The sequence below is a fragment of the Panulirus ornatus genome, chromosome 2, assembly GCF_036320965.1.
Source record: "Panulirus ornatus isolate Po-2019 chromosome 2, ASM3632096v1, whole genome shotgun sequence".
In the NCBI taxonomy this organism is placed as follows: Eukaryota; Metazoa; Arthropoda; class Malacostraca; order Decapoda; family Palinuridae; genus Panulirus; species Panulirus ornatus.
This window is the reverse complement of record NC_092225.1, coordinates 45,834,006-45,846,904: the sequence shown is the minus strand read 5'-3', so window position 1 is coordinate 45,846,904 and position 12,899 is coordinate 45,834,006. Positions and strand designations below refer to the sequence as shown.

The 12,899-nt window shown below is 35.1% G+C and overlaps 1 protein-coding gene across 1 annotated transcript in view; it reads left to right on the top strand.

The window, feature by feature from the left end:
* LOC139752188 (glutamate receptor ionotropic, delta-2-like) overlaps positions 1-12,899 on the top strand; it is a 159,591-nt gene that overhangs the window by 42,095 nt on the left and 104,597 nt on the right. The window contains exon 4 of the mRNA XM_071668160.1: positions 9,071-9,192. Coding sequence (XP_071524261.1) covers positions 9,071-9,192 — 122 coding nt within the window. The remainder of the gene's footprint in view (positions 1-9,070; positions 9,193-12,899) is intronic.

Here is a 12,899-nt window from a genome sequence, read left to right as displayed (position 1 = left end):
TCATCATTGTAATGTGTTGGTAGGATGTTTGGTTTTATTATCCCTGTTAATGAATTGGTATTTTGTGTGTTTGTATTATCATCGTTACTGCGGTGGTTCGCTTTGTGTTTGTAGTATCATTGTCATTGTGTTAGTATGATGCGTGTTTGTATTACCATTGTAAAAATGTTGGTATGACATATGTTTGTTTTATCATTGTTTATGGGTTAGTATGATTTGTTTCTATTTTCATTGTTAATGTGTTGGTATGATGTGTGTTTGTATTATCATTGCTAATATGTTGGTATGATCTGTGTTTGTACTATCAATGTTAATGCTTTGGTATGATTATTTCTTTGTATTATCATGGTTAAAGTGTTGGTATGATGTGTGCTTGCATTATCGTAGTTAAAGTGCTGGTATGATTTGTGCTTGTATAGTCATTGTTAACGTGTTGATATGTGTGTTTATACTATCATTTTATACTATGATGTATGTATATGTAATGACTGTCCATGTCTTGGTATGATGTGTATTTGTATTATTATTGTTAATTTGATGGTATGATGAGTGTTTCTATTATCATTGTTAATATCTTAGTATGATATGCATTTGTATTATCATAGTTAATGTGTAGTATGATATGTGCTTCTATTATCTTTGCTAATGTGTTGGTATGATATGTGTTTGCATTATCATTATAAATATGTTTTTATGATGTGTGTTTTTATTATCACTGTTAAAGTGTTGGCATGATATGTGTTTGAATCATCGTTGTTCATGTATATGAATAATGTGTTTTCGTATTATCACTGTTAATATGTTCGTATGATGTGTTTGCGTTATCATTGTGAATTTGTTGGTATGGTGTGTGTTTGTATATAATTGTTAATGTGTGGTATGATGTGTGTTTCCATTGTCATTGTTAATGTTTTGTTATGACGTGTGTATGTATTATCACTGTTATTGTGTTAGTATGATGCGTGCCTGTATAATCATTCTTAAAGTGTTTGTATGATTTGTGTTTGTATTATGATTGTTGATACTTTGGTGTGACTTGTGTTTGTATTGTCATTGTTAATGTGTTGGTATGAGGTGTGTTTGTATTATCATTGTTAATGTGTTGGTATGATGTGTGTTTCTATTATCATTGTTACTGTGATAGTATGATGTGTGTTTATATTATCAACGTTAATGTGCTGATATGATTATAGGTTTGTATCATCAATGTTAATTTATCGTTACAAAGAATGTTTGTATTAACATTGCTAATATATTGGTATGATATATATTTGTATTATCATTGTTAATGTGTTGATATGATTTGTGTTTGTAATGTCATTGTTAATGTGTTGGTATGATATGAGTTTGTATCATTATTTCTAAAATGTTGGTATGATGTGTGTTTGTATTATCATTGTTAATGTGTTCGTATGATGTGTGTTTCTATTATCATTGTTAATATGTTGTTATGATGTGTGTTTGTATTATCAGTTGTAATGTGTTGGCATGATGTCTGTTTGTATTCTCAATGTAATTATGCTGGCATAATATTTTTTTTGTGTTATCATTATTAATTTGCTGGTATGATGAGTGTTTATATATCATTCTTAAATTGTTGGTATGATGTATGTTTGTATCATCATTGTTAATGTTTTTTTATGATTTGTGTTTGTAATATCATCGTTAAAGTGATGGTTATGATATGTGTTTGTATTATAATCGTTAATGTGCTGGTACGATTTTCTGTTTTTATGATCATTGTTAATGTGTTGGTATAATATGTTTGCATTACAAGGGTTAATTTGTTGGTACGATGTGTGTTTGTATTATCATTGTTAATGTATTGGTATGAAATGTTTTTGTATTATCATTGTTAATGTGTTGGTATGATGTGTGTTTGTATCATTATTGTTGATATGTTGGTATGTCGTGTATATGTATTATCATTGTTAATATGTTTGTATGATGTATGTTTGTATATATTGTGAAGGTGTTAGTGTGATGTTTGTTTGTATTATCATTGTTAATGTGTTGGTAGGTTATGTTTTTGTATTATGAAGGGTTAAGGTGCTGGTATGATGTGTGTTTGTATTATCATTGTTAAGGTGTTGGTATTATGTGTGGGTGTGTTACTATTGTTAATATGTTGGTGAGATGTGGTTTTTATTATCATTGTTGATGTGTTGGGATAATGTTCATTTGTATTATCAATGTAGAGCGTTGGTATGATGTGTGTTTTTATTATCATTGTTAATGTATTGGTATGATATGTGTTTGAATTATCACTGCTAATGTGTTGGTATGATGTGTCTTTGTATTATCATTGTTAATGTGTTGATACGATGTGTTTTGTATTATCATTGTAATGTGTTTGTATGATGTGTGTTTTCATTATCATTGTTAATATGTTGGTGTGACGGGCGTTTGTATCATCACTGTTAATGTGTTGGTATGATTAGTGTTTGTATTCCCAGTGTTAAAGTGTTGGTATGTTGCGTGTTGTAATTATTATCGTAAAGTTGTTGGTTCTATTTGTGTTTGTATTATCATTGTTAATATGTTGGTATGATGTGTGTTTTCACTATCATGCCAACATATTAACAATGATAATACAAACACAAATAGAACCAACAACAAGTGTTTTAGATATCTGGAAGTGGATCTGGCAGCGGATGGAACCATGGAAGCGGAAGTGAATCATAGGGTGGGGGAGGGGGCGAAAATCCTGGGAGCCTTGAAGAATGTTTGGAAGTCGAGAACATTATCTCGGAAAGCAAAAATGGGTATGTTTGAAGGAATAGTGGTTCCAACAATGTTGTATGGTTGCGAGGCGTGGGCTATGGATAGAGTTGTGCGCAGGAGGGTGGATGTGCTGGAAATAAGATGTTTGAGGACAATGTGTGGTGTGAGGTGGTTTGATCGAGTAAGTAATGTAAGGGTAAGAGAGATGTGTGGAAATAAAAAGAGCGTGGTTGAGAGAGCAGAAGAGGGTGTTTTGAAATGGTTTGGGCACATGGAGAGAATGAGTGAGGAAAGATTGACCAAGAGGATATATGTGTCAGAGGTGGAGGGAACGAGGAGAAGTGGGAGACCAAATTGGAGCTGGAAAGATGGAGTGAAAAAGATTTTGAGTGATCGGGGCCTGAACATGCAGGGGGGTGAAAGGCGGGCAAGGAATAGAGTGAATTGGATCGATGTGGTATACCGGGGTTGACGTGGTGTCAATGGATTGAATCAGGGCATGTGAAGCGTCTGGGGTAAACCATGGAAGGTTGTGTGGGGCCTGGATGTGGAAAGGGAGCTGTGGTTTCGGGCATTATTGCATGACAGCTAGAGACAGTGTGAACGAATGGGGCCTTAGTTGTCTTTTCCTAGCGCTACTTCGCACACATGAGGGGGGAGGGGGATGGTATTCCATGTGTGGCGAGGTGGCGATGGGAATGAATAAAGGCAGACAGTGTGAATTGTGTGCATAGGTATATATGTATGTGTCTGTGTGTGTATATATATGTGTACATTGAGACGCATAGGTATGAATATTTGCGTGTGTGGACGTGTATGTATATGCATGTGTATGGGGATGGGTTGGGCCATTTCTTTCGTCTGTTTCCTTGCGCTACCTCGCAAACGCGGGAGACAGCGACAAAGCAAAATGAATAAAAAAATGAATAAATGATGTGTGTTTTCACTATCATGTGTTGGGATAATGTTTATTTGTATTATCACTGTAGAGCGTTGGTATGATGTGTGTTTTTATTATCATTGTTAATGTGTTGGTATGATATGTGTTTGAATTGTCACTGCTAATGTGTTGGTATGATGTGTATTTGTATTATCATTGTCAATGTGTTGGTATAAAATGTGTTTGTATTATCATTGTTAATGTATTGGTATGATATGTGTTTGTGTTATTGTTGTTATTGGGCTGGTATGATGTGTGCTTGTATTATCATTGTTAATATATTGGTATGATTTGTGTTTATATTATCATTGTTATAGTGTTGGTATGATGGGAGTTTGTATTATCATCGCTGATATGTTAGTATGATAACTGTTTGCATTAACATTGTTAATGTGTTGGTATGATATGTGTTTGCATTATCATTGTTAATGTTTTGGTTTGATGCGTGTTACTGTTATCATTATTAATGTGTTGGCATATTGTGTGTTGGCATTATCATCAATAATATGTTGGTATGATATGTGTTTATATTGTGGATGTCAATGTGCTGATATGACGTGTGTTTGTATTATCAATGTTTATGTGTTGGTGTGATGTGTGTTAGTATAATAAATGTCTAAGTGTTGGTATGAATTATGTTTTTATCATTATTTTTAATTTGGGATGATATGTGTTTGTATTATCATTCTTAATGGCTTGGTGTGATGTGTGTTTGTAGTATCATTGTTAATGTCTTAGTATGATGTGCGTTTGTATTATCATTGTTATGTCTTGGTATGATATGTATTTGAATTATCATTGTTAATCTGTTGGTATGATGTGTGTTTGTATTATCATTGTTAATGTCCTGTAATGATGTGTGTTTGTATCATTAGTGATATATCTTGGTATGATATGTATTGTCATTATCATTTATAATGTGTTGATATGATATGTGTTTGTATCATCATTGTTAATGTGTTGGTACGATGTGTGTTTTTACTATCATTGTTAATGTATTGGTATGATGCGTGTTTGTATCATCATTGTTATTGTCTTGGGACAATTTTTATTTGTCTTATCATTGTTAAAGTGTAGGTATAATGCGAGTTTGTATTATCATCGCTATCATATTTGTATGATGTGTGTTTGTATTATCATTGTTAATGTGTTGGTATCATATATGTTTGCATTACCATTGCCAATATGTTGGTTTGATGTGTGATATTATTATCATTGTTAATCTGTTGTTATTTTGTGTGTTTGTATTATCATTGTTAATATGTTGGTATGATATGTGTTTATATTATGAGTGTTAGTGTGCCGGTACGATGTGTGTTTGTATTATCATTGTTAATGTGTTGGTATGATGTATGCTAATATTATGAGTGTCTAAGTGTTGGTATGAATTGTATGTATTGTTTTTAACTTTGGGATAATATGTGTTTGTATTATCATTGTTGATGTCTTGGTATGATGTGTATTTGTAGTATCATTGTTAATGTCTTGGTATGATGTGTGTTTGTATTATCATTTTTATGTCGTGGTATGATATGTATTTGCATTACCATTATTAAATTGTTGGTATGATGTGTGTTTATATTATCATTGTTAATGTGTTGGTATGATGTGTCTTTGTATTATCATTATGTCTTAGTATAGTATTTTCTTAATTATCATTTTCAATGTGTTGGTATGATATGTGTTTGAATTATCATTGTTAATGTGTTGGTAAAATGTGTGTTTGTATTATCGTTGTTAAAGTGTTGGCATGATGTGAGTTTGTATTGTCACCGCTAATATGTTGGTATGATGTGTGTTTGTATAATTATTCTTAATGTGTTGGTATGATATGTGTTTGCGTTATCATTGCTAATTAGTTGGTTTGATGTGTGATACTATTATCATTGTTAATGTGTTGATATGCTGTGTGTTTGTATTATCATTTACAATATGTTGGTATGATATGTGTTTAAATTATGAGTTTTAATGTGCTGGTATGATGTTTGTTTGTATTATCATTGTTAATGTGTTCGTATGATGTGTGCTAGTATCATAGATGTCTAAGTGTTGGTATGAATTGTGTTTGTATCATTATTGTTAATTTTGGGATGATATGTGTTTCTATCATCAATGTTAATGTCTTGTTATGATGTGTGTTTGTAATATCATTGTTAATGTGTTCGTATGATGTGTGTTTGTATTATCATTCTTATGTCTTGGTGAGAAATGTATTTGCATTATCAATGCTAATTTGTTGGTATGATGTGTGTTTGTATTATCATAGTTAATCTGTTGGTATGATGTGTGTGTTTGTATTATCATTGTTAATATGTTGGTATGATTTGTGTTTGTATTATCATTGTTAAAGTGTTGGTATGATGTGAGTTTGTATTATCATTGCTAATATATTATGATTTTTGTATCTTTTCTGATATGTATTTTCATTATCATTCTAAATGTGTTGGTATGATGGCATTTGTATTATCATTTTTAATGTGTTTGTGTGATGTGTGTTTTTATTATCATTGTTAACGTGTTGGTATGATGTGTGTTTCTATTATCACTGTTATTGTGACAGTATGATTTGTGTTTTTATTTTCATTGTTAATGTGCTAGTATGATAAATGTTTGTATCCTCATTGTTATTGTGTTAGTATCATGTGTGTTTGTATCATTATTGTTAATATCTTAGTATGATGTGTGCTTGCATTATCATTGTTAATGTGTTAGTTTAATTTGTGTTTTTTGATATCTTTGTTAATGAGCTGGTATTATATGTGTTTGTATTTTCACTGTTCAAATGTTCACGTGATGTGTGTTTGTATTATCAGTGTTAATGTGTAGGTATGATGAGTGTTTCTGTTATCATTGTTGATTTGTTGGTATGATGTCTTTTAGTATTATCATTGTTAACATTTAGGCATGATATGTGTTTCTATTATCATTTTTAATTTGCTGGTATGATGAGTGTTTGCATTATCAATGTTAATGTGTTGGTATGATATGTGTTTGTATTATCATTCTTAATGTGTTGATATGATGCGTATATGTATTATCAATGATGATATGATGGTATGACGTGTGTTTGTATCATCATTGCTAATGTGTTGGTATGATGTGTGTTTGTATTACCAACGTGAATGTCTTGATGTGATTTTTTTTTTAATAATTGGTATGATGTCTGTTTGTATCATTATTATTAATGTGTTGGTATGATGTGTGTTTGTATTTTCATCGTTAATGTGTTGGTATGATTTGTGTTTCGATCATCAATGTTAATGTGTTGGTGTGATGTGTGATTTTATTATAATTGTTAATGTGCTGGTTAGGATATTGTTATTATTAGGTTAGGTTGTTATTAGGTTAGGTTGTTATTGTTTATCATTGTTAATATGTTGGTATGATTTGTGTTTGTATTATCATTGTTAATGTGTTGTTATGATGTGTATTTATATTTGTACTGTTAACGTGTTAGTATTATGTGTGTTTGTATTAATATTGTTAATGTGTTGGTATAATTTTTGTTTGTATTATCATTGTTAAAGTGTTGGTATGATATTTGTTTGTATCATCATCGTTAATGTGTTAGCATGATTTGTGTTTATGATATCATTGTTGATGTGTTTGTCTAACGTGTGTTTGTATTATCATTTTTAGAATGTTGGTATGACGTGTGTTTGTATTGTCATTGTTAATGTGTTAGTAATATATGTGTTTCTATTATCAGTGTTAATGTTTTTGCATGATGGTTGTTTGTATTATCATTGTTAATGTGTTTGTATGATGTGTGTTTGCATTATCACTCTTAATGTTTCGGTATGATTTGTGTTTGTAATATTATTGTTAAAATGATGGTATGATGTGTGTTTGTATTTTCATCGTTAATGTGCCAGTTTGATTTTCTGATTTTATCATCATTGTTATTGTTTTGGTTTGATGTGTGTTTTATTATCATTGTTAATGTGCTAGTATGATGTGTGTTTGTATTTTCATTGTTAATGTGTTGGTATGATGTATGTTTGTATTATGAATGTTAACGTGTTAGTATTATGTGTGTTTGTATTATCATTGTTAATGTATTGGTATCATTTTTGTTTGTATTATCATTGTTGAAATGGTATGATATGTGTTTCTATTATAGTCGTTAAAATGTTGGAATGATTTCCGTTTGTAATATCATTGTTATTGTGGTGGTATGGTGTGTGTTTTTATCATCATTGTTAATGTGTTTGTATGATATGTGTTTGTATTACAAGGGTTAATGTTTTGATATGATGTGTGTATTATCATTGTTAATGTGCTGGTATCATATCTGGCCGTAATGCTATTGTTGATGTGTTGGTGAGATGTGTGTTTGTATTATCAATGTTAATATGTTGGTATATATGTTTACATATGTTGTGTTTTTAGTTTTTTGTAGTATTTGCCACATGCTTTTAGTGTTCTACACTATTTGTTACAAGTATCTAGTTGTTTTACTTTATATACACGTGTTTCTAGTGGTTTTACTGTACATATCACATGTTTCTAGTGGTTCTGTAGTATTTGTCACATGAATCTAGTAGTTTTACAGCAATTGTCACATGTTTCAGTAGTTCTACAGTGTTTGTCACATGTTTCTAGCAGTTCTTCAGTATTTGTCACATGTTTCTAGTAGTTCTACAGTATTTGTCAAATGTTTATAGCAGCTCTTCAGTATTTGTCACATGTTTCTAGTAGTGCTACAGTATTTTTCACATGTTTCTAGCAGCTCTTCAGTATTTGTCACATGTTTCTAGTAGTTGTACAGTATTTGTCACATGTTTCTAGCAGTTCTACAGTATTAGTCACATGTTTCTAGCAGTTTTACAGTATTTATCACATGTTTCTAATGGTTTTTCAGTATTTTCACTTTTCTAGCAGTTTCACAGTATTTGTCACATGTTTCCAGCAGTTCTACAGTATTTTTCACGTGTTTCTAGCAGTTCTACAGTATCTGTCACAAGTTTCTAGCAGTTCTACAGTATCTGTCACATGTTTCTAGCAGTTCTACAGTATATGTCACATGTTTCTAGCAGTTCTACAGTATTTTTCACATGTTTCTAGCAGTTCTACAGTATTTGTCACATGTTTGTAGGAGTTCTGCAGTATTTGTCACATGTTTCTAGCAGTTCTAGAGTATTTGTCGCATGTTTTTAAGCAGTTCTACAGTACTTCTCACATGTTTCTAGCAGTTCTACAGTATTTGTCAATGTTTCTAGTGGTTCAACAATATTTGCCACATGTTTCTAGCAGTTCTTCAGTATTTGTAACATGCTTCTAGTGATTCTACATTATATGCCATATGTTTGTGATGGTTGTACAATGTATGCCAATTGTTTTAGTGGTTTTGTAGTGTATGCCACATGTTTACAGTAGTTCTTCACCATATGCCACATGTTTCAGGGATCAGGGAGACGGTGGTAGACTTTACCACTCCCTACTTCTTGGAGTCCACAACCATAGTGTCTCGAGCCCCCGCTGAGAAGAACACATCCCTAGCCATCTTCTACCCTTTCACTCCCCTGGTAAGTGTATCATAGGGTCTGGAGAGGTATGGGAACAGGCTTAGGCAATACGGGAGGTAGAGGACGACCTCAGGCAATATCGGAGGTGGGGAGACGAACTCAGGCAATATAAGAGGTAGGTGAGTGTTCAAATTACAGAGGTATAAGTTTGTTGAGTACTCCTAGAAAAGTATATGGGAGGGTATTGATTGAGAGGGAGAAGGCATGCACAGAGCATCAGTTTGGGGAAGAGCAGTGTGGTTTCAGAAGTGGTAGAGGATGTGTGGATCAGGTGTTTGCTTTGAAGAATGTATGTGAGAAATAGAAAAACAGATGAATCTGTATGTAGCATTTATGGATCTGGAGAAGGCATGTGATAGAGTTGATAGAGATGCTCTGTGGAAGGTATTTAGAATATCTGGTGTGGGAGGTAAGTTGTTAGAAGCAGTGAAAAGTTTTTATCGAGAATGTAAGGAATGTGTACGAGTAGGAGGAAAGAAAAGTGATTGCTTCCCATTGAACGTCGGTTCGCGGCAGGGGTGCTTGACGTCTCCAGTGTTGTTTAATTTGTTTGTGGATGGGGTTGTTAGGGAGGTGAATGCAAGAGTTTAGGAAATACAAGCAAGTATGAAGTCTGTTGTGAATGAGAGGGCTTGGGAAGTGAGTCACTTGTTGTTCACTGATGATACAGCGCTGGTGGTTGATTCGGGTGAGAAACTGCAGAAGTTGGTGACAGAGTTTAATAAAGTGTGTGAAAGAAGAAAGTTGAGAGTAAATGTGAATAAGAGGAAGTTTATTAGGTACAGTAGGGTTGAGGGACAAGTCAACTGGGAGGTAAGTTTGAATGGAGAAAAACTGGAGGAGGTGAAGAGTCATAGATATCTGGAATTGGATTTAGCAGCTGATGGAACCATGGAAGTGGGAGTGAGTCACAGGGTGGGGGAAAGGGCGAAGGTTCAGGGAACGTTGAAGAATGTGTGGAAGGCGAGAACGTTTTCTTGTAGAGCAAAAATGGGTATGTTTAAAGGAATAGTGGTTCTAACAATATTATATGGTTGCAAGGCGTGGCTATAGATAGGGTTGTTAGGAGGAGGGTGGAAGTGTTAGAAATGAAATGTTTGAGGACAATATGTGGTGTGAGATGGTTTGGTCAATTAAGTAATGAAAGGGTAAGAGAGATGCATGGAAATGAAAAAGAAGTGTGGTAGGGAGAGCAGAAGAGGGTGTGCTGAAATGGTTTGGATACGGAGAGAATGAGTGAGGAAAAATTGACAAAGAGGATATATGTGTCAGAGGTGGAAGAAAGAGAAGCGGGGGACCAAATTGGAGGTGGAATTATGGAGCGAAAAAGATTTTGAGCGACGGGAGCCTGAACATACAGGAGGGTGAAAGACGTCCAAGGAATAGAATAAATTGGAACGATGTGGTATACTGGAGTCGACGTTCTATCAGTGGATTAAACCAGGGCATGTGAAGAATCTGGGGTAAACCATAGAGAGTTTTGTGGGAACTGGATGTGGAAAGGGATCATCAGCGAACAACAACTGACTCACTTCCCAAGCTCTCTCATCCACAACAAACTGCATACTTGCCCCTTTCTCCAAAACTCTTGCATTCACCTCCCTAACAACCCCATCCATAAACAAATTAAACAACCATGGAGACATCACACACCCCTGCCGCAAACCTACATTCACTGAGAACCAATCACTTTCCGCTCTTCCTACACGTACACATGCCTTACATCCTCGATAAAAACTTTTCATTGCTTCTAACAACTTGCCTCCCACACCATATATTCTTAAAACCTTCCACAGAACATCTCTAGCAACTCTATCATATGCCTTCTCCAGATCCATAAATGCTACATACAAATCCATTTGTTTTTCCAAGTATTTCTCACATACATTCGTCAAAGCAAACACCTGATCCACACATCCTCTACCACTTCTGAAACCACACTGCTCTTCCCCAATCTGATGCTCTGTACATGCCTTCACCCTCTCAATCAATACCCTCCCATATAATTTACCTGGAATACTCAACAAACTTATACCTCTGTAATTTGAGCACTCTCTCTTATCCCCTATGCCTTGGTACAATGGCACTATGCAAGCATTCCGCCAATCCTCAGGCACCCCACCATGAATCATTTTTTTTTTTTTTTTTATACTTTGTCGCTGTCCCCCGCGTTTGCGAGGTAGCGCAAGGAAACAGACGAAAGAAATGGCCCAACCCCCCCCCCCATACACATGTATATACATACGTCCACACACGCAAATATACATACCTACACAGCTTTCCATGGTTTACCCCAGACGCTTCACATGCCTTGATTCAATCCACTGACAGCACGTCAACCCCGGTATACCACATCGCTCCAATTCACTCTATTCCTTGCCCTCCTTTCACCCTCCTGCATGTTCAGGCCCCGATCACACAAAATCTTTTTCACTCCATCTTTCCACCTCCAATTTGGTCTCCCTCTTCTCCTTGCTCCCTCCACCTCCGACACATATATCCTCTTGGTCAATCTTTCCTCACTCATCCTCTCCATGTGCCCAAACCACTTCAAAACACCCTCTTCTGCTCTCTCAACCACGCTCTTTTTATTTCCACACATCTCTCTTACCTTTACGTTACTCACTCGATCAAACCACCTCACACCACACATTGTCCTCAAACATCTCATTTCCAGCACATCCATCCTCCTGCGCACAACTCTATCCATAGCCCACGCCTCGCAACCATACAACATTGTTGGAACCACTATTCCTTCAAACATACCCATTTTTGCTTTCCGAGATAATGTTCTCGACTTCCACACATTCTTCAAGGCCCCCAGAATTTTCGCCCCCTCCCCCACCCTATGATCCACTTCCGCTTCCATGGTTCCATCCGCTGCCAGATCCACTCCCAGATATCTAAAACACTTCACTTCCTCCAGTTTTTCTCCATTCAAAATCACCTCCCAATTGACTTGACCCTCAACCATACTGTACCTAATAACCTTGCTCTTATTCACATTTACTCTTAACTTTCTTCTTCCACACACTTTACCAAACTCAGTCACCAGCTTCTGCAGTTTCTCACATGAATCAGCCACCAGCGCTGTATCATCAGCGAACAACAACTGACTCACTTCCCAAGCTCTCTCATCCCCAACAGACTTCATACTTGCCCCTCTTTCCAGGACTCTTGCATTTACCTCCCTAACAACCCCATCCATAAACAAATTAAACAACCATGGAGACATCACACACACCTGCCGCAAACCTACATTCACTGAGAACCAATCACTTTCCTCTCTTCCTACACGTACACATGCCTTACATCCTCGATAAAAACTTTTCACTGCTTCTAACAACTTTCCTCCCACACCATATATTCTTAATACCTTCCACAGAGCATCTCTATCAACTCTATCATATGCCTTCTCCAGATACATAAATGCTACATACAATCCATTTGATTTTCTAAGTATTTTTCACATACATTCTTCAAAGCAAACACCTGATCCACACATCCTCTACCACTTCTGAAACCACACTGCTCTTCCCCAATCTGATGCTCTTTACATGCCTTCACCCTCTCAATCAATACCCTCCCATATAATTTACCAGGAATACTCAACAAACTTATACCTCTGTAATTTGAGCACTCACTCTTATCCCCTTTGCCTTTGTACAATGGCACTATGCACGCATTCCGCCAATCCTCAGGCACCT